The sequence below is a fragment of the Trachemys scripta genome, chromosome 5 (assembly GCF_013100865.1).
Source record: "Trachemys scripta elegans isolate TJP31775 chromosome 5, CAS_Tse_1.0, whole genome shotgun sequence".
Taxonomy (NCBI): Eukaryota; Metazoa; Chordata; order Testudines; family Emydidae; genus Trachemys; species Trachemys scripta.
This window is the reverse complement of record NC_048302.1, coordinates 16521159-16546858: the sequence shown is the minus strand read 5'-3', so window position 1 is coordinate 16546858 and position 25700 is coordinate 16521159. Positions and strand designations below refer to the sequence as shown.

General features: G+C 42.0%; 1 protein-coding gene across 2 annotated transcripts in view; it reads right to left on the bottom strand.

Moving 5' to 3' along the window:
- STPG2 (sperm tail PG-rich repeat containing 2) overlaps positions 1-25428 on the bottom strand; it is a 390487-nt gene extending 365059 nt beyond the window's left edge. The window contains exons 1-5 of one of the 2 annotated variants that reach the window (XM_034772657.1): positions 25228-25423; positions 21742-21851; positions 18699-18789; positions 16999-17157; positions 15013-15177 (exon numbers count right to left, since the gene is read on the bottom strand). In XM_034772657.1, coding sequence (XP_034628548.1) covers positions 15013-15177; positions 16999-17157; positions 18699-18789; positions 21742-21851; positions 25228-25278 — 576 coding nt within the window. In that variant the 5' untranslated portion in view covers positions 25279-25423. Of the gene's footprint in view, positions 1-15012; positions 15178-16998; positions 17158-18698; positions 18790-21741; positions 21852-25227 lie in introns of both variants that reach the window. The other variant, XM_034772658.1, reaches the window with a different exon arrangement.
- Positions 25429-25700: the final 272 nt, after the last annotated feature.

The following is a 25700-nucleotide window of genomic DNA, read 5'->3' as shown; positions in this document are numbered from 1 at the left end:
ATAGCCTGCTAGGCGGCAGGCCCGGGAGGAGGAGGCCTAGCGTAGTGAAGGGCTGTTGGGGAAGCGGTCCAGAGGGATAGTCAGAGGAGGAAGGAGAAGGAAGACAGTGAGACTGTCACCCGAGGGCCTCTGGACCGGGACTCAGAGTAGTGGGCGGGCCTGAGTCTCTCCCCCCCCCCCCCCCCTTTTCCCCCTTTGTTTGCTGTGCTACCCCACGCGCAGCCACGGGCCGCAGGGAGCGGCCGGTCAGAACCACACCAGATCCTAGACGGTGAGGGTCGGACTTGAAGGTGTGGGGCTGTTGTTTACCCCTCCCCCCGGAGGGGGGTGTGATTGGACAAAGGGACACTGTCAGAGGGCAGTGCTCCGGAAGAGGACGCCGACGTCGGGAGCACGCAAGTCCGTGCACCCCACAGAGGCGAGACGACAGGCGGAACGCCACCCAAAGAGGGCGCTCTACTGGCGCAAAACTAATTCCCCGAAGCGGCCAGGAGGAGGCGCCACAGCGGTGAGCTACCGACCCTGTCACAGGGCCTTAGTTTGCTAATTACTGGAAATCGAGTATGTAAGGAATAGATGTATTTTCATGTATTATATATCATTTATTCAGTATTCAGAAATGTGTTAGGCACTTTATAGAACAGATACAATGGTACAGTCCCTATTCCTTATACTATAATTTTGGATGTGACCCTGTGAAAGTAAAGGGATAGCATGAGGAAGGGAAAGGGTTACTGTAATCCGATTGTTTTCAGTTATGGTTCCATAGAAGTTAATTTTTACAGTAAATTACTCATTTTTAAGTCAATATAGAAAAAGTCAATTTTTAAAGATATGGATGAAGAAAATGGTGGCTCAATGAAAAACAATTAAAAATAACGTATATTCAGCATACAGAGCCAAAATCAAATCAAGTAAGGAAACCCAAAAATAAAGTAATTCAAATGCATCAATTAGGAAAATTACATTTTAATGAATTTATGTTTTTACCTTTAAAAAAATATGTAGCATTACCAGCTGCTTGTCTTCTGAGCTCACTATGCAAGGCCAGGCCTTTTTTCACTTGAAGACAGACACTATCTAATATACATTTCAGGAAATAGAAACTAAGTAATGATAAAATCCCTGAAGGCAAACCTGCATGAGTTGGCAGTTTAATTATGTATGCATTGTGTATTTGGATTAAAAAGACATGCAACATCACCTTCCGAAAGGGGGAGTGTGGAAAAACCATGTATTGAGAAATACAGAAGTAGTTTTAACGACAGACACTCTAAAGTTCATTATCACAGTGATTTGTCCTATATGTTATTTTAATGACCTAAAACTTTCTACTCAGCCACTACAGCTTACTTCATAATTATGCAGACCTTTAGTTTTACTTTTATGGCATGATTATCTGACAAAGTGTGCAAAATTATAAACCAATATAAATGTAAATGAATTACTGAATCTCTTGTATTTAAGGTTATTGAACAGACTTCATAAAGAATTAACTTTTCATTTATTACTAAGCTCAATTTTACTGTCACCAATGGCTTTGACAAAAATTAAATCATTTACACACTTTTTTTAATTGTTGAAATTTTTTTCCTGATGGACTGTCATACAGTATGCTTTTTTCATTCCACACTGAAATCCAATACTTAAATGTTTAGAAATATGCAAGAATCTTGGAGCCCACAAACATTTGACATCAAGAAAGAGCATTTTTAGTGATTCAAGCAGTTCCACAATGAAAGTAATTTTAAAGGTAATCCAATAACTGCCTATTCCTTTTCAAACTCAAAACACTTTTAAAAAATCATTGTCTTACATGCACAGATTAAAACTCTGCATTAAAAATAATATAAATTGACTACTACTTAACTCACCAGCCTGTGCATTACTCAGGTAAAATATCCCATCTGTAATGGAATTAAAAAGCCTTTTAGAAATACTGTCATAGACTGAAGAATAAATTGATGCACTCTTAATAACTCTAAATCACCAAGCTCTTTATGCCAAGAAGTGTTGACAATACCAACTTCAAGGTCATTGTCAACTTGGTAAGTCATTAGCAAATAAAATATGGCTTAATTGAAGCAAACTCAGCAAGGAGCTGCATTATTTTAAGTGAACATTGCAGTATAACTTGAAGAAGAATTACTAATCGCCACTCCCGTTGACAATGAAATAGATGAAGAAGGTGCTTTGTAACTTTTTTCTATGACTTTCCCGTAATTAAATATGGAAATAGATTCCATGAAGAATTAAAAGTCCCAGAGTGCATTAATTTCAGGCACTAATGGACTGCCTTCCAGTGTTGAAGCATGCAGGTAGTTCCCAGCATGATTCCAACGTTAGCTAATATGTCAGTGTCAGATTCTAGCCATATTCTTAGCTTGAATACCCAACTTTGAAAAGCAGATTTGGGATGATTCCACATGCTGTTTTAAATGGAAACAAAATGTGTGTTTCATATTCTGAAATATTACCTAAAACTTTATGTATGTGTAGTCATAAAATGGCTTGGATTAAAACTGACCTAATTGCCTGAAGATGTGGACAAACTAACTGCATACACATACACACACATTGGGCTTATGGAGCCTTTATAAGCAGCGCACTACACTACTTCATGAAATATGTAATTTGTGAAAAACTATAATTTTGTGTAAATTATTTTCAATTATATTTAAAGAAATCTAAAAAAAAAAATCATGCATCCGATTTAGCTATTTTTCTTCCCTTTTCCTAACTTGAGCTACTAATGCCACCATCTTCATAATGGGAATAAGCCTTTTGCAGATCCTGTTTCTTTAGCATAGAGTACAGCTCTCAGGTCAGACCTCTCCATTCCGCTGCTCTATTCATCCAGTCTGTCCTCATCACATTGTACTAGCACATTTCCCTCCAACCTGTATTTTATGGGCAAACAGCCTGATTTCCAAAGAGTTCCCTAAGTGCCAGCCTGAGACTCCCACCAGTACATCTCTACAGCAGCTACCAACATGTCAACCCTTCACATGACTCCCTGGAAGAAACACAGAAAACAAACCTGTACTTTTTTAAAACTAACTCTTAAAGCACTGACACACCAGTTTAAACAACGTAAGTATTTGTATTATAAAAATAGCAAACGGTTACTTTCATTAAAGTCTCTGCAGAGCTCCATCAGTATCAAAGGGTCTGGCCCAGTATCACAAGGAGAAGTGATAGATTTTTATTAGTACTGTGTATAAGCCACCCCAATCCACCAAAGTACCTAAATATGTTCATCTTAAAGCACGTGAGTAGTAGTCATCAGGGCTACTCACATGCTTATAGTTATACACTTGTTTAAGTGCTTTGCTGGACTGAGGCCTTAGATCAGGTTGAAACGCAGAGTGCTTTAGGAATTCAATTGCTTATCCTAGGGTAACCAGATGTCCTGATTTTATAGGGACAGTCCCGATTTTTGGGTCTTTTTCTTATATAGGCTCTTATTATCCCCCACCCCCATCCCAATTTTTCACATTTGCTGTCTGGTCACCCTAGCTTATCCAAAATAGTACCCATGGGGAAAGACTAGGCCAACCCAGGGGAGTGACATGAGAACAGTAGCAGATGAAGGAAAGAAGGATCAGAAGGGAAGGTCTAGACTAAAGTAGTGCACACATTAATATAATGAAAAAGCTATACAGCTCTCCCACATCATCTCTCTATAAGCAAAGAAACTCAGTAATCTAGGAAAAACAGACTACCACAGGCACTCCATATACATACTGAAAGAAAAGAATACCTGAAAAATATTTTAAATATATTGTCAACTTTGTTTGGGCTTTTTATCATTTTATTTCTTTTCCAATATTGTTTTATATTATTTTGTTAACTAAGCCTCTTATTGGATGAAGGGAAACAATAAGTAAAAAATATAATTTAAACAGATACAACTTTTGTAAATATATAGGTGTTCTTAAAAAAATCCAATTTTCAGAAAAGTTATTATAAAAAAAGGAACTCGTTTATTACTACAATAAAACTCTCCAGTTCTGAAATGCTGGTGTATGCCTGCCATGTATATTCACTGATGAAAACAGACTGGGATTGTTATTACTTATGTAGTCCCACAAGCAATATTTTCAAAATCAAGATATTAACAAATCCTACAGAAACTACTTATCGTGGTTAGAAAGATTATCTGTAATATAACAAAAGTTACAAATCACAGCCTCATAGTACCTCTACGTAAGAGAGCCCTGAAGACAAATGAGCAGTTGCCCAGTTCGATCCTTTGAGCCCAGTCAGACACAGAAGAATGAAAATACTTAAACATGATTACTTTTATCCCAAACAAGGCTGTAAGCCAAGTCAGTGGGAGTTTTATCATTGCCTTCAGCACAGCCAGGCTCTCACCCCTGATCTTTGCCTATTCCCAAAAACAGTATCCAGATCTTAAAATCAGGCTAAAATAATCGAGGAAATCGAAGGACTAAAAAATAAATAAATAAATAAAAACCCACACCCACAAGCAAAAAGAGAAAAGAAATGCAGAGCTGCCTCACTGTTAACTTATAACCTATTCCTAAAGAAAGCAAGTTAGAGACAGGAATAATTGGCAAGATTATCTACACTCAGGTTCTTATTTAGAAAAGCACTTAAGCACCTTGAGTAGAGAGATGTTGATAATCCCCACCAATAAGAGAACGGATATTCTTCTGTATTCCCTTGCAAGGTAAGTTGTTGGTTTTTTTTTCCCTTCTTCAACCAATGAAGGATACAGACCTAGTTTGTAGACTGCAATCTAAAGACAACATTTGTTGTCTACCTCTCATCACAGAACAGTTACCTCAGAAGCAGTCAACTCTCTATGAATACAATCAGACTTGTCCATAAAATAGATAGAAAAGTCTCACAGTGCAAAACACCCCAAATATATATACAGTATAGAGATCCAGTAGTCGGGACTTTGACGAAACTATGTTGGCAGTGAAGAAAACTTTCTTCAACTCCATCATAACCACAGTATTATTTTAAAAATTCTTTACAGCACCACTTGGCATTTATAAAGCAACTTGTACAGAATTCTCTATTGAAAATTTCAGAAACCCTATTGTGTCCATTAATCTCAGTATGGATCAAAATGTTAAAAAAATATTCAGATTTATCAGTTACTAAATGATTGACAGTTTTTTAAAAATCAAAACCATTTTAAGTTTTTGGAAACCAGAATACTTTAATTTATTCTTTTACATTTAGAATGTAAAATGTCTAAATAAATATGATTTTTTTAAAAAGTTATACAGAAATGTGAATTTTGAATAAAACCTTGTATAGCAAGCAGGGACGGCTCTATGCTTTTTGCCACCTGAAGCACAGCAGTCAGGCGGCCTTCGGCAGCAAGCCTGCGGGTGATCTGCCAGTCCTGCGGCTTCAGCGTACCCGCCGCCAAATTGCCGCCGAAGCTGCGGGACTGGTGGACCTCCTGCAGGCATGCCGCCGAAGGCCGCCTGACTGCCGCCCTCATGGCGACCGGCACTCCGCCCCCCGCAGCTTGCTGCCCCAGGCATGCGCTTGCTGCACTCAAGAGTGGCACCAGGGTTTTTGGCGCCCTAGGCTGGAGTCCTGCGCTCCCAGTCTTCGTTGGCAATTCTGCGGCGGTAGGGTCCTTCCGCGCTCCCAGTCTTCGGGGCAGTTCGGCGGCAGGTCCCGGAGCGAGTGAAGGACCCGCCACAGAATTGCTGCCGAAGACCCGGAGCGCGGAAGGACCCCCCCACCGCCGAATTGCCGCCGAGGGCGGCAAAATGCGCCGCCCCAAATGCTGGTGCCCTAGGCGACCGCCTAGGTTGCCTAAATGGAAGCGCCGGCCCTGGCTGTGCTGGTGCCTGGAGCCGCCCCTGATAGCAAGCTTTTGCCAGTGTATTCCCCCACCCCCTTTTAAACAACCAACATACAGTAAGGTAGAATGCTCCAGTGAAACATCTGAGGTCTGAGAGCCAGGAATTCTTAAGTCTGATCCAAGCTCAAACACTAATTTTACTGTGCAGCTTTGAATGTCATTTAACCGATCTGTAAACTGAAATAAAATTTACCTTTCTCACACAGGTATTTTGTGAAGTTATTTATCTTTGTATAGTGCTTTGAAAATGTGAAGTATTACATGAAGACTCTGCTGTAGTAGCAGCATAATACTCCCATAGAAAATGGGATTTCAAATGGAAAAGCTAACAACTTTAACTCCTGTTCAATGTTAGCATATAACACTTGGAAATCATTAGGAATGGAGTCAACTTAATGACTCTGCTGCCCCCTAATGCACTTGCTGGAAAAATAATTTCAGGAAATAAACACTAACTACAAAGAAGTGCTGAATTATTCCCATATTTATTTGTTAATTACAAACTAAAAATTACTGACTCCGATTACTATGAATAAGGTGAAGTTTTGAGTTAAAAAGGGGGATAGGTAAAGGACTCAAAACCACAGTGCAACTGTAACAAAGAACAGTGATTATATGCCATTCAGCTAAAATACAGAACTTTGTATTTGCATCTTGCTCAAGACAAATGCCACTGACTGAGACACTCACAGGGCACCTTCATCACTACCCAGTGAACTGCACTACCTGGCTAGTTTAGGTAGTTTCACAGTCACAAACACACTCCAGGCTGCTCATCTTTCACCAAGATATGTATTTATTCCTCTCTTACATAATAATATTGTGCAATGCAGGCTTACAACAACGGTAGACTTCCATGCAGCCCTAGCTCCTCCACACAAGCTCACCCTCTCAGCCTCCTTCTGAGCTACCCCTTGCTTCCTATTTCCTCCCCTTAGATTCTCCCCAATTACCTTGTTAGCCCAGTGATTGTCACCCAAGTGCTCACAGTCCCTCAACAGAAAGTGTATAATTGCCCTCAGCTGGGCCTGCAGCCTTCTCCAGTCTGTAGCAATGTCAGTGATTAGGATGCTGCTGATACCACCCTATCACAGACAACAAACAGAAATGGGCAAAAATTTACACAAGACAAAAGAAAGAGGAAAAGCTTCAAGAGACCTCTTACAAAACACAGAATCCAAACAACTTTTGCATCACATGCATTTTGCAGATGAGCTACATTAAGTAACTAGTATATAAGTAATGGACTTATATACATTTGTACTGTATTTGTTTTGTTTTTGCAGAAAAATTTGTCAGTGTAACATATTGCCTTGGTTGTTTTTAGTTCAGTTTAATTTTCATAAGCTACAAACATGTGATTCCTTAACTCTGAGAGATCCAGACATTTGGTCAAATCCATTCCAGCTGATCACCAAAAACAAAGTCATCCCACCAGAAATCCATAAAGAGAAAATCCTTGTTAACTTACAAATCTTTTAAAGCAGAAATCACTATATAAGCCTGATTTGAGACAACCAACAAATGACACACCACCCATAGAAAATAAAAAAGAAAGTTAGCATCACATTGCTAAATAATAGCAGATCCTTTCCCTCCCTGAAGGACCAGAATGGTCATTAGTTCCCTGAAGGATCAGGGAAATATCAGTATCTAAGGTGTGACTGCCTTTTGGTTTTGATCAAGAAGTTTCCTTCTTGGGGGTGCAGGACATCCAGTTCAGCAATAATAGGTGAATACTGACTCTGTTCTGACTTTGGAGGAAGGAGCTATCTCCAGGCATTTTTATTCCAGATCTAAGCTTCAAACCTTCCCTTCACATCCATGGCTCCATGCTTTTTTGCCCTTCTAATACCCAAAAAAGTACTTGACCCAATGGACTTTTCCAAAAACTGGGCCTTCTAATTGGCCTAGTTATGGTCTAATAAAAGTATAAAGGAAGTTAATCAACAGTCTAGCCCTTTAAGATGGGAGAGCAGCTGTTGCTACCAACAGCATAACGGTAACTTTCTTTTCCTTTCTCTCATTTACCCAGTGGTCAACATTTCAGTGGTCTACTTTCCCATGTTGGCTTTATATTAGTCTAAAGCTTTGTCTTCACTGCCAAAAAAGTTGTGTTTTTACTGTGCAATAACTAACACAGATTAGCTATCCCACTGCAAAATCCTAGTGAAGACATGGCACTGCCGTTTTTAATCACAAGGTGAGCTAGGCAAGGTCAATCCTATACTCCCCATCCACGGTCCACTTCTCTTATTAACCTTGTGGTAGAAACTACAGTGCCATGTCTTCACTAGTATTTTACAGCAGGACAGCTAATGCATGTTAGTTATTCCATAGTAAAGAGAATACTTTGTTGGCAGCAAAGACATAGCATCTGCTTTAGGGGCTTTCAGCTATAGAGGGGACCTATCTGTCTGAAAACCCTTGAAGACAGTAACTAATGTTTTGGGTACTCAGTCATTTGGGATCAAACTAAAACAACCAAAGATTGGACTACAAGTCTTCATAGAACATTTAAAAAATAAAGACTTGGTCCCAATGCCCTTTGGAATAAACATTCTTTGCAAGTCAACTGTGACTTCGATGTTTAATGCTCAAAATGTTAATGGAAGTCAAACAATTAAATTCCCAAGAAATCTGAAATTTTTAACCCATACTATTTCAATATCCTGACTTATGTTGACATTCTTCTGTGGGGGTGGGTAGAGTCTCTGATGGGCATTATGATTAAAACAAGTAAGGTGGTGCCCAAAAGTCTAACCGAGATGCCATTTCTGTACTAATGAGTTGTACAGACTTCTTTGCTGGATCCTTTTTTATTTTGGACTCATGTCTTTTTTTTTCATTAAAGTTTCCAGATTTTACTAAAGAACACACCAGGGGGGTTGTGTGTTTGTTAGTTTTTTACAGTGATTGTTTACTCTTTAAAAAATAAACGATGGTGCCAAAGCAAATTAAGACCCTGAAAACACAAAACAGCCATAAACGCTCTTGTGTTTCACGGAGTAGGACTGCTCTTCCCTCTCTTCGTTGCATCTTCGCAAGTAGGAGGGCTTTAAACTAGGTTGACCAGGGCTAGGAGACCAAAGCCCTGAGGTAAGTGGGGAAGTGGGATGCCAGGAGGAAGCACGAGCAGGAGAGCGCAAGATGGGAGGACTCCTGCCTCATACTGAGAAAGCAGGACGATCAGCGAGTTATCTTAAGGGCCTATACCCAAATGCAAGAAGCCTAGGAAACAAACAGGGAGAACTGGAAGTCCTGGCATAGTCAAGGAATTATGATGTGATAACTCACATCACTGGAGTACTGTCATGGATGGATATAAACTCTTCAGGAAGGATAGGCAGGGCAGAAAAGGTGGGGGAGTTGCACTATATGTAAGAGCAGTATGACTGCTCAGAGCTCCGGTGTGAAACTACCAAAAAACCTGAGAGTCTCTGGATTAAATTTAGAAGTGTGTGCAACAAGGATGATGTCGTGGTGGGAGTCTGCTATAGACCACCAGACCAGAAGGATGAGGTAAACAAAGCTTTCTTCAGGCAACTAAGGCTTGGTCTACACTACCCCCCCCAATTCGAACTAAGGTACGCAACTTCAGCTACGTGAATAACGTAGCTGAAGTCGAAGTACCTTAGTTCGAACTTACCTTGGTCCACACGCGGCAGGCAGGCTCCCCCGTCGACTCCGCGGTACTCCTCTCGCCGAGCTGGAGTACCGCAGTCGACGGCAAGCACTTCCGGGTTCGACTTATCGCGTCCAGACTAGACGCGATAAGTCGAACCCAGAACTTCGATTTCCAGCCGTCGAACTAGCTGGTAAGTGTAGCCAAGGCCTAACAGAAGTTACTAGATCTCAGGCCCTGGTTCTCATGGGAGACTTTAATCACCCTGATATCTGCTGTGAGAGCAATACAGTAGTGCACAGACAATCCAGGAAGTTTTTGAAAAGTGTAGGGGACAATTTCCTGGTGCAAGTGCTGGAGGAACCAACTAGGGGCAGAGCTCTTCTTGACCTGCTGCTCACAAACATGGAAGAATTAGTAGGGGAAGGAAAAGGGGACGGGAACCTGGGAGGCAGTGACCATGAGATGGTCAAGTTCAGGATCCTAACACAAGGAAGAAAGGAGAGCAGCAGAATACGGACCCTGGACTTCAGAAAAGCAGACTTTGACTCCTTCGGGGAACTGATGGGCAGGATCCCCTGGGAGAATAACATGACAGGGAAAGGGAGTCCAGGAGAGCTAGCTGTATTTTAAAGAATCCTTATTGAGGTTGCAGGAACAAACCATCCCGATGTGTAGAAAGAATAGTAAATATAGCAGGGGACCAGCTTGGCTTAACAGTGAAATCCTTGCTGATCTTAAACACAAAAAAGAAGCTTACAAGAAGTGGAAGATTGGACTAGGGAGGAGTATAAAAATATTGCTCAGGCATGCAGGAGTGAAATCAGGAAGGCCAAATCACACTTGGAGTTGCAGCTAGCAAGAGATGTTAAGAGTAACAATAAGGGTTTCTTCAGGTATGTTAGCAACAAAAAGAAAGTCAAGGAAAGTATGGGCCCCTTACTGAATGAGGGAGGCAACCTAGTGCCAGAGGATGTGGAAAAAGCTAATGTACTCAATGCTTTTTTTGCCTCTGTCTTCACGAACAAGGTCAGCTCCCAGACTGCTGCACTGGGCAGCACAGCATGGGGAGGAGGTGACCAGCCCTCTGTGGAGAAAGAAGTGGTTCGGGACTATTTAGAAAAGCTGGACGAGCACAAGTCCATGCGACTGGATGCGCTGCATCCGAGGGTGCTAAAGGAGATGGCAGATTTGATTGCAGAGCCATTGGCCATTATCTTTGAAAACTCATAGGGATCAGGGGAGGTCCCAGATGACTGGAAAAAGGCTAATGTAGTGCCCACCTTTAAAAAAGGAAAGATGGAGGATCCGGGGAAATACAGGCCAGTCAGCCTCACCTCAGTGTTCCTCACCTCAGTGCCAATGTTCCAAAATCATGGAGCAGGTTCTCAAAGAATCAATTCTGAAGCACTTAGTGGAGAGGAAAGTGATCAGAAACAGTTAGCATGGATTCACCAAGGGCAAGTCATGCCTGACTAACCTAATTGCCTTCTATGACGAGATAACTGGCTCTGTGGGGAAAGCAGTGGACGTGTTATTCCTTGACTTTAACAAAGCTTTTAAAAAAAGTAAAAAAATCAGTCTCAGTCTATCACGGGAACTGGAGTCCTGACAGAGGATTCCAGGGGAACATCACAGTAATCTTGCCGGTAAGTTAAAGAAGTATGGGCTGGATGAATGGACTATAAGGTGGATAGAAAGCTAGCTAGATCATCGGGCTCAATGGGTAGTGATCAATGGCTCCATGTCTAGTTGGCAGCCAGTATCAACCAAGGGTCGGTCCTGGGGCCGGTTTTAGTCAATATCTTCATTAATGATCTGGAGGATGGCGTGGACTGCACCCTCAGCAAGTTTGCAGATGACACTAAACTGGGAGGAGTGGTAGATACGCTGGAGGGTAGAGATAGGATACAGAGGGACATAGATAAATTAGAGGATTGGGCCAAAAGAAATCTGATGAGGTTCAACAAGGAAAAGTGCAGAGTCCTGCACTTAGGACGGAAGAATCCCATGCACTGCTACAGACTAGGAACCGAGTGGCTAGGCAGCAGTTCTGCAGAAAAGGACCTAGGGGTTACAGTGGATGAGAAGCTAGATATGAGTCAACAGTGTGCCCTTGTTGCCAAGAAGGCTAACAGCATTTTGGGCTGTATAAGTAGGGGCATTGCCAGCAGATTGAGAGACATGATCATTCCCCTCTATTCGACATTGGTGAGGCCTCACCTGGAATAGTGTGTCCAGTTTTGGGCCCCACACTACAAGATGGGTGTGGAAAAATTGGATAGAGTCCAGCGGAGGGCAACAAAAATGATTAGGGGGCTGGAGCACATCTCTTATGAGGAGAGGCTGAGGGAAGTGGGATTGTTTAGTCTGCAGAAGAGAAGAATGAGGGAGGATTTGATAGCTGCTTTCAACTACCTGAAAGGGGGCTCCAAAGGGGATGGATCTAGACTGTTCTCAGTGGTACCAGATGACAGAACAAGGAGTAATGGTCTCAAGTTGTAGTGGGGGAGGTTTAGGTTGGATATTAGGAAAAACTTTTTCACTAGGTGTGTGGTGAAGCACTGGGATGGGTTACCTAGGGAGATGGTGGAATCTCCTTCCTTACAGGTTTTTAAGGTCAGGCTTGACAAAGCCCTGGCTGTGATGATTTAGTTGGGGATTGGTCCTGTTTTGAGCAGGGTGTTGGACTAGATGACCTCCTGAGGTCCCTTCCAACCCTGATATTCTATGAAGACAGCCATGACTGTGTTTCTCTACAGCCATTTCCCCATCTCCAGCACAAAAGTAATTGTAATCAACCAGGGTTGAATTACAAGTGAACAAGACTTCTCTCAGATGTCTCTCCAGACAGAGAGTTACTCATTATTAAATCACTTTACAAAAGAATTAACCTCAAATTAGAGGCATGTGCACTGCTATCTCTAAACTTCAGGATAAACTTTCCACTTTGAGATAGACCCCTGTATGATTGTAAGCAGTCTGCCCCAGATAAAGCATCCAAATTAAGCACATTCATAACTTTAAGTACGTAAGAAGTTTCATTAAAGTCAATGGGACTACTCATATACTTCTAGTAACACATTCACTTAAGTGCTTTGCTGGATTTGGGCCAAATGCTCAGCACATTGCAAGATCAAGCCCTTGCAGAGAAACTACAAAACATAAGTCAAAATCATATTGCTTTAAAATAAGATGATGAAAATGTTACCCAAGTATTCCAGGTTCTCAATGGGACTGTGCTCTAATGGTTATAGACCCTTCTGCATCATCTTCCCAGCCTGCCCCATCCTGCCTCCATACTTTAGAACAGGGGTAGCCAACCTGTGGCTCCGGAGCCACATATGGCTCTTCAGAAGTTAATATGCGGCTCCTTCTATAGGCACCGACTCTGGGGCTGGAGCTACAGGAGCCAACTTTCAAATGTGCCGGGGAGGTGCTCACTGCTCAACCCCTGGCTCTGCCACAGGCCCAGCCCCCACTCCACCCCTTCCCCTGAGCCTGCCGTACCTTCGCTCCTACCCCCTTCCCCCCCAGATCCTCCTGCATGCCACAAAACAGCTAACCGGGAGGCGCGGGGAGGGGGGGAGGCGCTGATTAGTGGGGCTGCCGGTGGGTGGGAGGCACTGGGAGCCGGGGGGCGGGGGGGGAGATAATGGGGGGCTGCTGACATTTTACTGTGGCTCTTTGGCAATGCACATTGGTAAATTCTGGATCCTCCCCAGGCTCAGGTTGGCCACCCCTGCTTTAAAATGTCCTACTCCAGCCTGTGCCCTTATGTCCCTATCTCCCTCTTCTCCTGTTCCTGACTTCCCCACCCCAGCTTGCTCTGTCTCTCTCCCACTCTCCCCTCATCTATCTACATTCAAGTGTGGCCACCTCCTCCTTTTCCTCCACACTGCCCTGGCAGTAGCAGGAGATGCATTGAGACTACAAAACTGCTCTCAGTTGCCCCAGCAGCCCACGTCATTCTTTGTGATAACTGGCAAATAATGAGATTATTAATTACTCTATGCACCATGCAAAGCAACGTGACAAAAATACGGAAGACTACAAAACAAACTATGGATAAGAGTTTGACTATTGATTACTTGCTATTAGTTTTATTTCATCTACCACTCGTTCAGGGAAGAGACTGGAGTGAAGGAGAAGAATGGTAGTATTCTACTCTCGCTCTGGCTGCAATCCCAGAGGAGATGAATATTTTTGCTAAAATTATCAACATCAAAATAGTTTGTCAAAACATCAAACTTGCTTCAGCATAAACAGCCTGTTTAGATATATAAGTAGTGCTCTACCAAAGTAGTGCCCTACCAAACCATGAAAAACGCATCACAGACCGTGAAATCTGATCTCCCCCCCGTGAAATCTGGTCTTCTGTGTGCTTTTACCCTATACTATACAGATTTCATGGGGGGAGACCAGTGTTTCTCAAATTGGGGGTCCTGACCCAAAAGGGAGTTGCATGGAGGGCGGGGAGGGAGGGGTTACAAGGTTATTTTGGGAGGGTTGTAGTATTGCCACCCTTACTTCTGTGCTCTTGGCTGGGCAGTTGAAGGCAGCGCCCCACCAGCAGCAGCACGAAAGTAAGGGTGGCAATACCATACCATGCCATCCTTACTTCTGTACCATGCTTACTTCTGTGCTGGTGGTGGCTCTGCCTTCAGAGCTGGGCTCTCAGCCAGTAGCCACCACTCTCCAGCTGTCCAGCTCTGAAGGCAGCACCACTACCACCAGCAGTGGTGAAGTAAGGGTAGCAGTACCACAACCCTGCCTACATTTAACTTGCAACCCCACCCACCAACTCCTTTTTGGGTCAGGACCCCTACAATTACAACACCGTGAAATTTCAGATTTAAATAGCTGAAATCATTAAATTTATAATTTTTAAAACCCCATGGCCATGAAATTGACCAAAATGGACCATGAAATTGGTAGGGCCTTTTATCTGAGGCAGTTTGTATCCCTTAAAGCTATTTTCAGTCTGTCTGTAGACTCCTTAAGACAACTGCCTCAACTTGGTATTCAGAAGGATATCTTTGCCACAAAAAGAGCTAGAAACTGAATTTATTTAAAAAAGAAATCTTGAATTCTGCAGAAACTGGTGGGACCAGAAGAGGACCGTTTGTCCCGCCCACAAGCACATTCCTTCTTAATTCAGCCCTTGTACTCTTTACAGCATTGCTTGCTAAACTAGTGGCCACTTTCGTGTTCCCTTTCCAGCCAGGTGAAACTAGAAGAGGTAGTAGCAACAACCTTTAAAATCTATACTGTTTTCTGTTCTTTGTGCCAAATTCAGCAATAGTCAAGTAGGTCCCACTCGACTTCTTTCAATGGAGTTGCACCCATATAAATCAAAAATGAAATTGGCTCTGTAGCCAGCCCAAAATATATAATGGTACCAATACCATTAACTTTCACTCTTAAGAGAAAACATGTCATGACAACATTTTATAGTTAAAGATAAACCTTAAACTATTTTGTAATCCTGTAGCCAGTCTTATGAAATTGTTCTAAAATTACTTACAATTACTGGTTGATAGAATGCTGGGCCCAATGTCACATCTCTTTGAGGTGGGTATTGTTTAATAAGAGTGCCATCCTCAGATTCTTCATACCCAAATGCTTGGCCTGGAGAAGGGATAGAGGGACCATCCACTTTTCGGTAGACTTTTATACTGCCAGCAGTCCTCTGTAGAAACAATTAGATTGTGCTTTAAATTAGATCACAAACACATTCCATCCATGTTGCATAAACTGAGGGTGAATGCACCCAAAGAAAAAGATACAGCCCTACACTTTATTAAAAAGGTGGTCTAGAATATTAACTTTTCATTTTTATGTTTTGAAGCACATGTACTTTTAATAGATGTCGGTGTACTAGTGAATCATTAAGTAACCACTGAACCTTATAATGTCACATATGTAGAAGGATAACAACAATACAGCACTTTGCGTTCATATAGTCTTATTGGCAGAGTGAAAATTTTACTTTATTTTTCTGTGTAGACTTCCCCAATTTGATATTATCCCTTTTCAGCTAACTTCAAATTTCTGATCTGTTTATTTGTGTAGGTATAAATTCTACTAATAGTTTTGTAAAATAAAATTTACACTGTAATCTTTATGATTACATTAGTACCTTCCTATATAATTGACTGTAATCTCATTTCTTTCAGTGATCTATTGCTGCCAAATGAGCAATAAACTTTTGTCATTTATAACCTAAAGGTAATTCAACTGCCATGCTGATAAATTACAAATAAAAGTCACATGAGGAAAGCTGGGACATAAAGAATGATACAATAAAGCAATGATGCAAAACACATCTAAGGAGTTCTACTCTATTTGAAGTTAACTACAGACGCTCTTAAAAAACTTTCTGGTAACCATAAATTTAACCTATACAAATTAAAATGTTGCTATCCCCTATTTCAGTTAATATCAGACCTCCAAATCTGTGCTGAACATGGATTTTTGAGTCTGCACGCTACTCAAGCACAAACCAATGAAGTTCTACTGCTCTGCCAGGGAAAGGGCCAATACAGGTAATCACATGCACTGCAGCCAATGGGGAAGCACCAAGTAACCTTCTGATTGCTCCCTAAGGGTATGTCTAACAGCAGTCGGAAGGTGCAACTCCAGCACAGGTAGGCATACCTGAGCTAGCTTTGAAGACTTACCTCCCCAGTCCCAGGTGAGCATCAGAACCACCAGGCTATAGATTTTTCTGGGTTGTGTTGCTCTTGATCTCTCCTGTTGAAGCTTTCTACTTCATATAGACACTTAAGTATTCCTCAGAGAAGGGTCTTGAACTTGGTTCTCTCCCCTGCCAGGTGAGCGCCCTACCCACCAGGCTACATGCTATTTTCCTCAACCTCACCTGTTGACACCATTCAACTTTGCATAAATATGCAGGGCTGCGGGGGGAGGGGGGCAATTTGCCCCAGGCCCCACAAGAATATAGTATTCTATAGTATTGCAACTTTTTCTTATGGAAGGGGCTGCCAAAATTGCTTTGCCCCAGGCCCCCTGAATCCTCTGGGCAGCCCTGTAAATATGTAAATATCTCTTGGACCAAAGAGAAAGAAGTGAGAATTACTCTATAGTGTGGTGATTGAGGCACTCCTCTGGGAGGTAGGAGAAGTTGATGCACATCCCTCCTCTGAATCAGGCGGAAAGAAGATCGTATTTTTAGTGTATACTGGAAGATTAGTCTTTTAAAAGATTTATTCTTATTTGAAATGGTTTCATAGTAGTTCTATAGGTTATTGCTTGCTTTCATTTATTTTCCCCACATTAATTCAACTTCCTCCCATCACCCGATCTGTCTTGTGATAATTGTGAGCACCACTGTAGGTATGCAATTGTAACACTTCAGGCTGGTTTTGAAAAGATTAAGTTCAGTAATATGTTTACTAGTGTTTTTATACATTTTATGTTAACATTTGTGATCAATATCAAATTTTAAGAAAAAGAATTAATATGGCATCATCCTTTTTTATTAACATACCAGTTGACTATGTTCTTTAGGCTCTTTCTGCTTCCTGTTATTAACCTCTAACCCCACAGCAGGAGGTTGGTTATAGCTTCCAGGTCCTGGAGTGTCTGTACTGATCTCTTTGAAACGTTTTTCTTTGTTCTGCGGACTCTTACCACCTTTTATATTATTCTAAAAATATGAAAAAATGAATATTCTATGAAATTGTAAAGTAAAATTAATTATGAACTTGACAAGAACTTCACAAAATAAAAAAACAGTTGATAGCCAGTCCTTTAAACCGAAGAGCTGACAATGTCTGCACTAATTTATATTAAAATACTCTAGATGCAGATAAATTTTCTTTTCTCAGTATTGTTTTATTTGACTTAAAATAGGAAATGCAACTATTTAGATAAAGAGGCTGAAAATGTTTGTTTCACTCTGCATTCTCTAATGAAATGCTATTTTAAAATTTCTTACAGCAATACTCCTCAGTGAATTACAAGTATCCCTGTCATTTCTATTGCAGTAAGGTATTAGTTGCTGTTTCTTCTTTTTCTAGTAAAGGAAAAACACTATATCAATTTTATAATCATCTATTTGTTCATATGGCAGTAGCACCTAAGAGAGCCCCAAACATGGACCAGGAGCCCAACATGGTAGGTACTGTACAAACAGAACAAAAAGATGGTCTCTGCCCCAGAGAACTTACAATCTAAAGATGTGCCACAAAAAGTTAGATCACTGGCTCCTTCTATATAAATATCAATAGATTTAAACAAATTTGAGTTGAATTGTACATACAAAAGCTTCTGCATTTTTAATATACTGGGTCCAGAATCAATAGGTTGTGTTCTTTTTATCAGTGATTAAGTAGCAGCAACACCAGTGGTAAATAAGTTCCATTATAAGAATCCAGGCGATGACAGCTTTATAACCACCAACTATGTGACCTTTGGTTTCTAATGAGTGGCTGTCACTGTCCCTGGGTGGGGGCTGGGGCCTTTGATAGGCCTTCAAGAAAGTGAAGGGGTTTGAGGAGGAAGTCCAAAGGGGAGGGAGGAGCTACTGATGACCAACACCTTGAGACAGTACTTGCAGAATTACAACTCATGCAGCTATTGTAGGGGTTAGGACTGGCTCATAATATGAATATGTTTTGCCTTTTTCTTCAGAACACAGTAGAAGAAACAGAAATGAGGTATTCCTGATGTCTCGATTTAAAGGGAACTAAGACATATTGTGGGAATAGAGCTAAAAAGAGCACCAAATACGTTATTTCAGCATTAGTGCTGCTACTGTATCTGACAATCATTGACAATAACAGCACAACTTATCCATAGCCAATTAGTAAACCAGACGTTACAGAAATGCATTTTTATAATTACTCTACAAATGCAAATTTTACAGAAACATAAAATGTCAGAAATTGCTTGGTTTACTTCATTTCACTTGTGTTGTTTTACATCATATCACATTCCATCATGTATGCTGCATTATGTCAGATTTCATAGAATGCAGTATTAGTGTGACATTAACTAAACAAAGTAACATAACATATTATGACGTATCCGGGAAGAAAGGAATAAAATGTCTTTCTAAAACGGGTTTACTTGTGCACTGTTTATAGTATTTCCCCCCACCGCTAACCTGCCATAAAAGAAAATGACTGTCTACAACTTCCACATTGGATGACTGATAATCAACTCTAAGGGCTTGTCTATACTTACCGGGGGTTCGACGCTCAGCAATAGATACATCGGCGGTCTAGACCCGCTAAATTGACCGCCAATCGCTCTCCAGTCAACTCCTGTACTCCACCTGAACGAGAAGCGCAAGGGGAGTTGATGGGAGGGCGTCTCCAGTCAACATGGCATAGCGTGGACCCCGTGGGTAAATAGATCTAAGTACATCGACTTCAGCTACGTTATTCACGTAGCTGAAGTTGTGTAACTTAGATCCATCTCCCCCCGTAGTGTAGACAAGGCCTAAATGCTGCCAAAGCCCTAAGTACCTTTTCTCTACACAGCTAATTTACAATTACTTTGTCTGCAAACAAAGTAAAGATTAGTATATAAAAAATGCTACTTTGAGGGATTATTTAATTCTTCACACTACAAATTAAAACAGAAGCAAGATTCAGCAGGAAAACAAAACGTGAGGAAGAGCACTGAAGAAACCTTCTGATACTTTTAACTATGATTGCTGTTATAGCGTGCTAGTATGAAATTGATTGTATTACTGCCTTTTCCCACTGGAGGGTGCAAACTGTTGTCAGAAAGTCAAAGGAGTCTGCAATGGAGAAGATCAAAAAACAAGTATATTACATTACAATGACATATCCATAATAATGAATTTTTCCACTGTAAAATAGCCGCTCACTTTAGAAATTGTTTAATGCTTACACTAACTGCATTGCTTTTACTTATTCATAATTGCTAACAGATAACATGACTTTCATGCTTTCTTTTAATTCCAAAAGTGAACTGTAAAACCCAAGTGTTTAATACCTCATATTAATTAAATTTAAAATATTCATTTACATTGAGATTGTTTACTTGCAGACTTAATTCTAATACACAGTTATAACAACTTCAGCTGTGTATTATAGGCACTGGCCCACTTTGCAGGTAGTAATGGGCAGTACTGCCCCAGAAAAGCAGAACCCTTCCTCAGCTTCTGGCATACAGAGGAGCAGGATACTCTCCCCACACATCTGGCCAGCTTTGGCTGCAGATACAGGAAGGGCGACCAGGAGCCCCACCATCACTCCATCCACTTCTGAGTGTCTTGAACATGCAGGAGAATGCTATGAGGAATCAAATCTCTGTACTCAAAAGAGCTCAGGGACTGCAATTGTGGCCAATCACTGTGCATGGATATGGGGGTGAAGGGAGGCTTCTGGTACCCATTCCACCCTCAAAGCAGCCAGATACAATCTATATAATCATTAAAACATTTAATTTCTATAGCCTTACATGTGATTTCAGATAGATATATTTATCAGATTTAAATTTAACTAACAAGTAAACAATGTTTTCAGATAAATGGAGAATGAAGGAATTAAATAAAATTCCAGCTTCTCGTTAATGTTATTATTGAAATCCTAAAAGCACACATACAATAGAGCAGTGGTGCGCAGATGGGGGTTCCCCCTTAGGGTGGGGGTGCAAGAGGTTCTCTGAGGGGGCACCAAGGAACTGGGATCCTGCAGGATCCCATAGGTCCTGCAAGACCCACTGTCATAATAGCGGAAGGGGGATAAAAATAGAGTGGGTATTGCAGGGTGGAACGGGAAAGGGATTAAAAAAAAAAAACAGTCCTCCCACACCACAAACATGAATGCCCCGGCCAGCAGCTGCTGCTCTCCAGATGCCCAGCTCTAAAGGTGGCATAGGTGCCGACTCTGTGTGTGTGTTCCAGGGCTGGAGCACCCAGGGAAAAAAATTAGTGGGTGCTCAGCACCCACTGGCAGCCAGCTCCCTCCCACCTCCCGCAGCACCTCCCATCTGCCAGTGGCCCCGCCAATCAACTCCTCCCACTCCCTCCCAGTGCCTCCCGCCCGCTACGAACAGTGGGGCCTGCAGCCGAGCAGGGGCAGGAAGACGTGGGGCAGGGGTGAGGGCTTGGGGGAAGGAGTCGGTTGGAGGCAGAGCCTGGGGTGGAGCGGGGATTTGCACATCCTGGGGTCCGGAGGAAGCCAGCACCTGTGGAAGGTGGCACTGCCACCAGCAGCGGCACAGAAGTAAGGGTGGCCTTACTTCTGGACTGCTGCTGGTGGCAGCGCTAACTTCAGAGCTGGACAGCCAGAAAGCGGTGGCTGCTATCCTGGACATTCATGTTGTTTGCAGAGCAGGAGGACTATTTTTTTAATTCTGCTCCCATCCCACCCTGCAATATTCACTCCCACATTGTTGAATTTTTATCCCGTTCCCGCTATTATGGCAGAGGGATCCCAGTCCCGCTACAGGATAGAGCCCTGGCAAAAAATCCAAAACACTTTCAGATTACAAGTAATAGAGGGAGGGGGCAACAAATTCCATGAAGGGTAAGTGGGGCATGACTGGAAAAGTTTGCGCACCACTGTAATAGAGTATACAGAAACCTATCAAGCAAGTTTGAGAAGGTTCCTTTGCTCTCAAATAATTCATCCAGCATTAACCTGAATTTCCTTTATTCTTACTGGAACCATTACTACATTGTTTCATTTATCAAAATCAATATAGCATTCATTACTCAAACTTCATGGGTCTTCACTCTTTTAAAATGATATTATCTGTTAATACATTGAGGCATCAAGAAATCTTGACCTACACCATACACAAAGTACCCACTACTACTGGAAGTGAACTGCATGAAAACAACAGAACGTCTAGTGAGTTGGACAGCTACTTAAAAGCACTCAGAAAAAAACTGAATTTTAACGGTCACCAAAAAGCATCCACCAACATCATTGTTTGGGGGCATCAAGGACTCTTTTGTCAGTTTTCCATTGGGGAAAGAAGTAGAGCAGGTGGGGAGAAGTGGGGGATGCATGAGGAGGTAGAATAAGGAGAAGGAAAGGATTGTATATAAATAAAAGTTCTTGTCCAAATGATCACTTCCCACCATGCTGTCTCTTTCACTCCTGGCCAATTTAATTTTAGGAGGAGGGTGTTTATTGAGTTGTTCAACTGAAATTTGTTATGAACATCACTTGTTATTACTGTTTTGAAAGTCAAGTTGCAAATTTCATCTCTCTTAACTTGTTTAATGCAACTTCTATAATTTTACCTGTACTTTGGAAATATCATAGTGTCCTGGTCCTGGAACATCAATCTCAGCATTTGGAATAGTAAATGCAGAGTCTCGAGTTGACAAAGAAAGAAATGGAGCATAGCCATCTGCAAGTGAGGGGGCATGAAAAAAAAAACAGTAAAACATATGCACTTACAAAAGTTTGAGAAAGCAAACAGCCTATATATGCATCAAAATTATTTTTCAGTAATGAAAATATTTGGTTCATCTAATTTTTCTGCTCCATTGAAAAGATGGGAAATATATAAAGAATAAAGAGTGTGTGGTTGAAAAACGATAAAGCTATTTTATAAGGCAGAAAGCCATCACTGTAATTATATTTTAGATCTGAAGCAGCTAACAGAGTCCCAAAGCCCATTCTCTATAGCTTCTCCAAACCCTACTTCTTCAGGTTCCTGCTTGCACAGAAGAAATTAACAGATTTTAAGCCCAAGAAGGCCCATTATGATCCTCTAGTCTGAACTCTTGCATAACATAAGCCATAGAATTTCACTAAATGCTTCCTGCACTAATTCCATTGATTTAGTTGACCTAGAAAGACATCCAATTTTGACTGAAAGACTATTAAGCAATAGATAATCAATTCATGGAAGGCTACTGACCTCCTTCTCACATGTACAGAGAAGTGCAAATTCACTACCCCCACATTCAAACAACTACACTGACTGCCCATTCATTTCAGGATCCAGTTCAAAATTCCCTTTTCTGATTTTAAAATGCTCCATGAACTTGCTCTATTCCCTCTCTATATAGATTACACTAGGCTCCTCTCAATCCCTTCACATAATCTGATCACTGTTGGCGAGGGGGCTGCCTCCTTTGCAGCTGCAGCCAATTCTCACAGCCTTCTACATCTCTCTACCTCATTGATCCTCCCTTTCATTTAAAATCTTGAGTAAAAACATGCCTTTTCTCCTTTACCAACCTCTCCTAATTTCTGTCTCCCCCTCTGCTGTTATTTAATTCTAAGCCATGTTATTTAACTTTATAAAGTAGTTGAGATAGTTTGTATAAAAAATGTTATAAAAAGTTATTCATAGATTTCCTGTATTTTAAACACACAAATGACCATTATGATCACCTAGTCTGACATCCTGCATGCCGCAAGTATTATGTAGTAAGGTTGGATAGATATACATAAAATTATAGAAAAGTGTTTAAAATTGAGTTAATTTCCCTGTAAATGAAGTAATGCTTAATTACAATTGTATTTATTTTCAACTGGGATTTACTTTAGTTGTATTTAAATGCAATATAGTCTTCTACTTCAGGTTCATTATGGAAGTTTCCAGTGGATTTTTCATTTTATTTCTGGGACAAGGTAATGTTAACAGCAAGAGGGAAGGTAAAGAAAGAGGAGCAAATAAAAGAAGAAATGTTACATTTGTTTATTTTTAATACTCCTTGCTTCTATTCCTAATACAGGGATCAGCAACCTTTCAGAAGTGGTGTGCCGAGTCTTCATTTATTCACTCTAATTTAAGGTTTCGTGTGCCAGTAATACATTTTAATGTTTTTAGAAGGTCTCTTTCTGTAAGTCTATAATATATAACTAAACTATTGTTGTATGTAAAGTAAGGTTTTAAAAATGTTTAAGAAGCTTCATTTAAAATTAAATTAAAATACAGAGCCCCCCCCCCCCCCCGGACTGGTGGCCAGGACGCGGGCAGTGAGTGCCACTGAAAATCAGCTCACGTGCTGCCTTTAGCACGTGTGCCATAGGTTGCCTACCCCTGTCCTAATACTTTCCTTAGTAAGATCCACAAAATGGCCTTCAAGGGCTAAGACCACTTATATGGCTTAAAAGGGATAAACACTGCATTTAATTTACCATTTTATAGATACAATTAAGATAATTAAAATTAGGTAAAATCTTATTGCATCTCAATTTAGGGTTTTTTGGTGTTTTCAGAGGCTGTACCTCTGATGAGTACCACTAGGGGACAACCTAATGAAGTCTGTATTTCTGGCATGGCCTTATAATTAATCCATGTTTAACTGCTACAAAAGAACACATTAACTTAACCCTATAGCCATCTTGACTTTTGACTGCTGATTGGGAAACTGAGTTCTATATACCTGCTTCTAAGGTATCACTAATTAGGCTGAAAGAAGAGGGATTCCAATACTACAGACAGTTATTCTCAAGTCATTCCTACTTTAAATAGAGAAAAAAATAACTTGTCAGATATCCTAAACGTTTATATCTTCAATTGCAGAGCTTTGCTCTTGTTGAAAAGAACATAAATGGAAATTCAAAGCCACCCAAGGAGACCCTATTTCTTTTATTCAGTACAAAGGAAGTAAAAATACTTCTAGTAAAATATATTAAAGCCTAGCTACACACTGAACCCTACTGAGAACTCACATTTATGTCAAAGTGGATAGAGAATTAGATAAGGTTTTTCAACAAGAGAATTAAAAAGGTATTTCTGAATATAAAGCCATCATTTTAACAGTGTGGCAGAGGGCTGGACTTTGTACCTAGGACCTTGCATTGCAGGATTTCCAAGACTTTTCCTCTCACATGGGCTCTGAAGAAGATGATTTGCCGCATCTCCAACAGAATTCAAAAACACCATATACAAGTATTCTTTTACGGGAGAGTATAGGACATTAGGAAAAAGTGCCTGAGCCTGATCATTTTCCTCTCACACAGAAACAAATCGGGCGTAACACTGCTTAAGTCAGTACTGTTACAAGAGTGTAAAACTGGTGTGAGATATGAATCGGGTCCACCATGTTTAAATATATGGAAGGAAGAGATAGTTCAAGTTGAAGAAAGGAATCACATGATCTCCATTTTGAGAACCAACTCAACCAGCTATCCTGATGTAAAATCCTAGCAGAGACATGGTACAGGTAGTTTTTACCTCAATGTAGCTAGTCCAGGTAAATCCTGGCTGGGGGGGGAGGGTATATATTGATCTCCATTAGCTATACTGAAGTAAAAACGACATATGCCTTGTCTCCACTACCCCTTTCACAAGCTCTCTTGATGTGCACTCTTCCTTTTGCAGCGTACCCAGGCGGATGTCCCCTACACTATGCTCCGACCTTTCTCTGGGTCAAACTTTGCAGTTAACAGGAACAGCTCAGAACCTGAACCAGATCTCGGTGAAGGTCAGTTTCAGCTGCACTAGTCGGGCTACCCATTATTTGCTCGCTGCCTAGTGCCGGGGGGCGCAACCCAGCCTGGTGACTGGCACCGTCCTACATAACCCTGCCTGAGGTTTTAATCACTTCGAAGCAGCCCCGGCGTGGTTTCAGGCGCTGTTTGATTGCCCCGCGAGCCCTAGCAGCGGCAGCAGGCACCGGGTAGTCAGTGCGACTGCGGCTCCCTGCACACGGGGCGGGCTGCGGCCGGGCCAGGGCAGGTTTGCCTTGAGTGGCTCGGAGGACGCGGGGCGGCCAGGGGCGCAGGAGGAGCCCGGGGGTGAATCTGGGCGCTCCCCCCGTTACCTGCTTTCTGCTGTTTCCCGGGCTGCAGATGGTAAGAGCCGGGCCCCACATGCGCCTCGGTGCCGCCCGCGGGGCGAGTGAGCGCCCGCGGAGCCCGGTCGTACATGCCGGCTGGCCCAGTACCTCGAGACCCAGCGCTGGCCGGCGGCTGCAGTCACCATGGACACCGCGGGGCCCAACACGCCAGGCGGGCCCGAGGAACCGGCCCCGCCCCTCCCCTCGGGCACCCGCCCCGCAGCGCTCTTCTCTCCCCGCCCTCGGGCACCTGCCACGCAGCCCTTCTCTCTCCACCCCTAGAGCCTCCCCTTTCCCCCTGCAACCCGCCCCGCAGCGCTCTTCTCTCCACCCCTAGAGCCTCCCCTTCCCCCCTGCAACCCGCCCCGCAGCGCTCTTCCCTCCACCCCTAGAGCCTCCCCTTTCCCCCTGCAACCCGCCCCGCAGCGCTCTTCCCTCCACCCCTAGAGCCTCCCCTT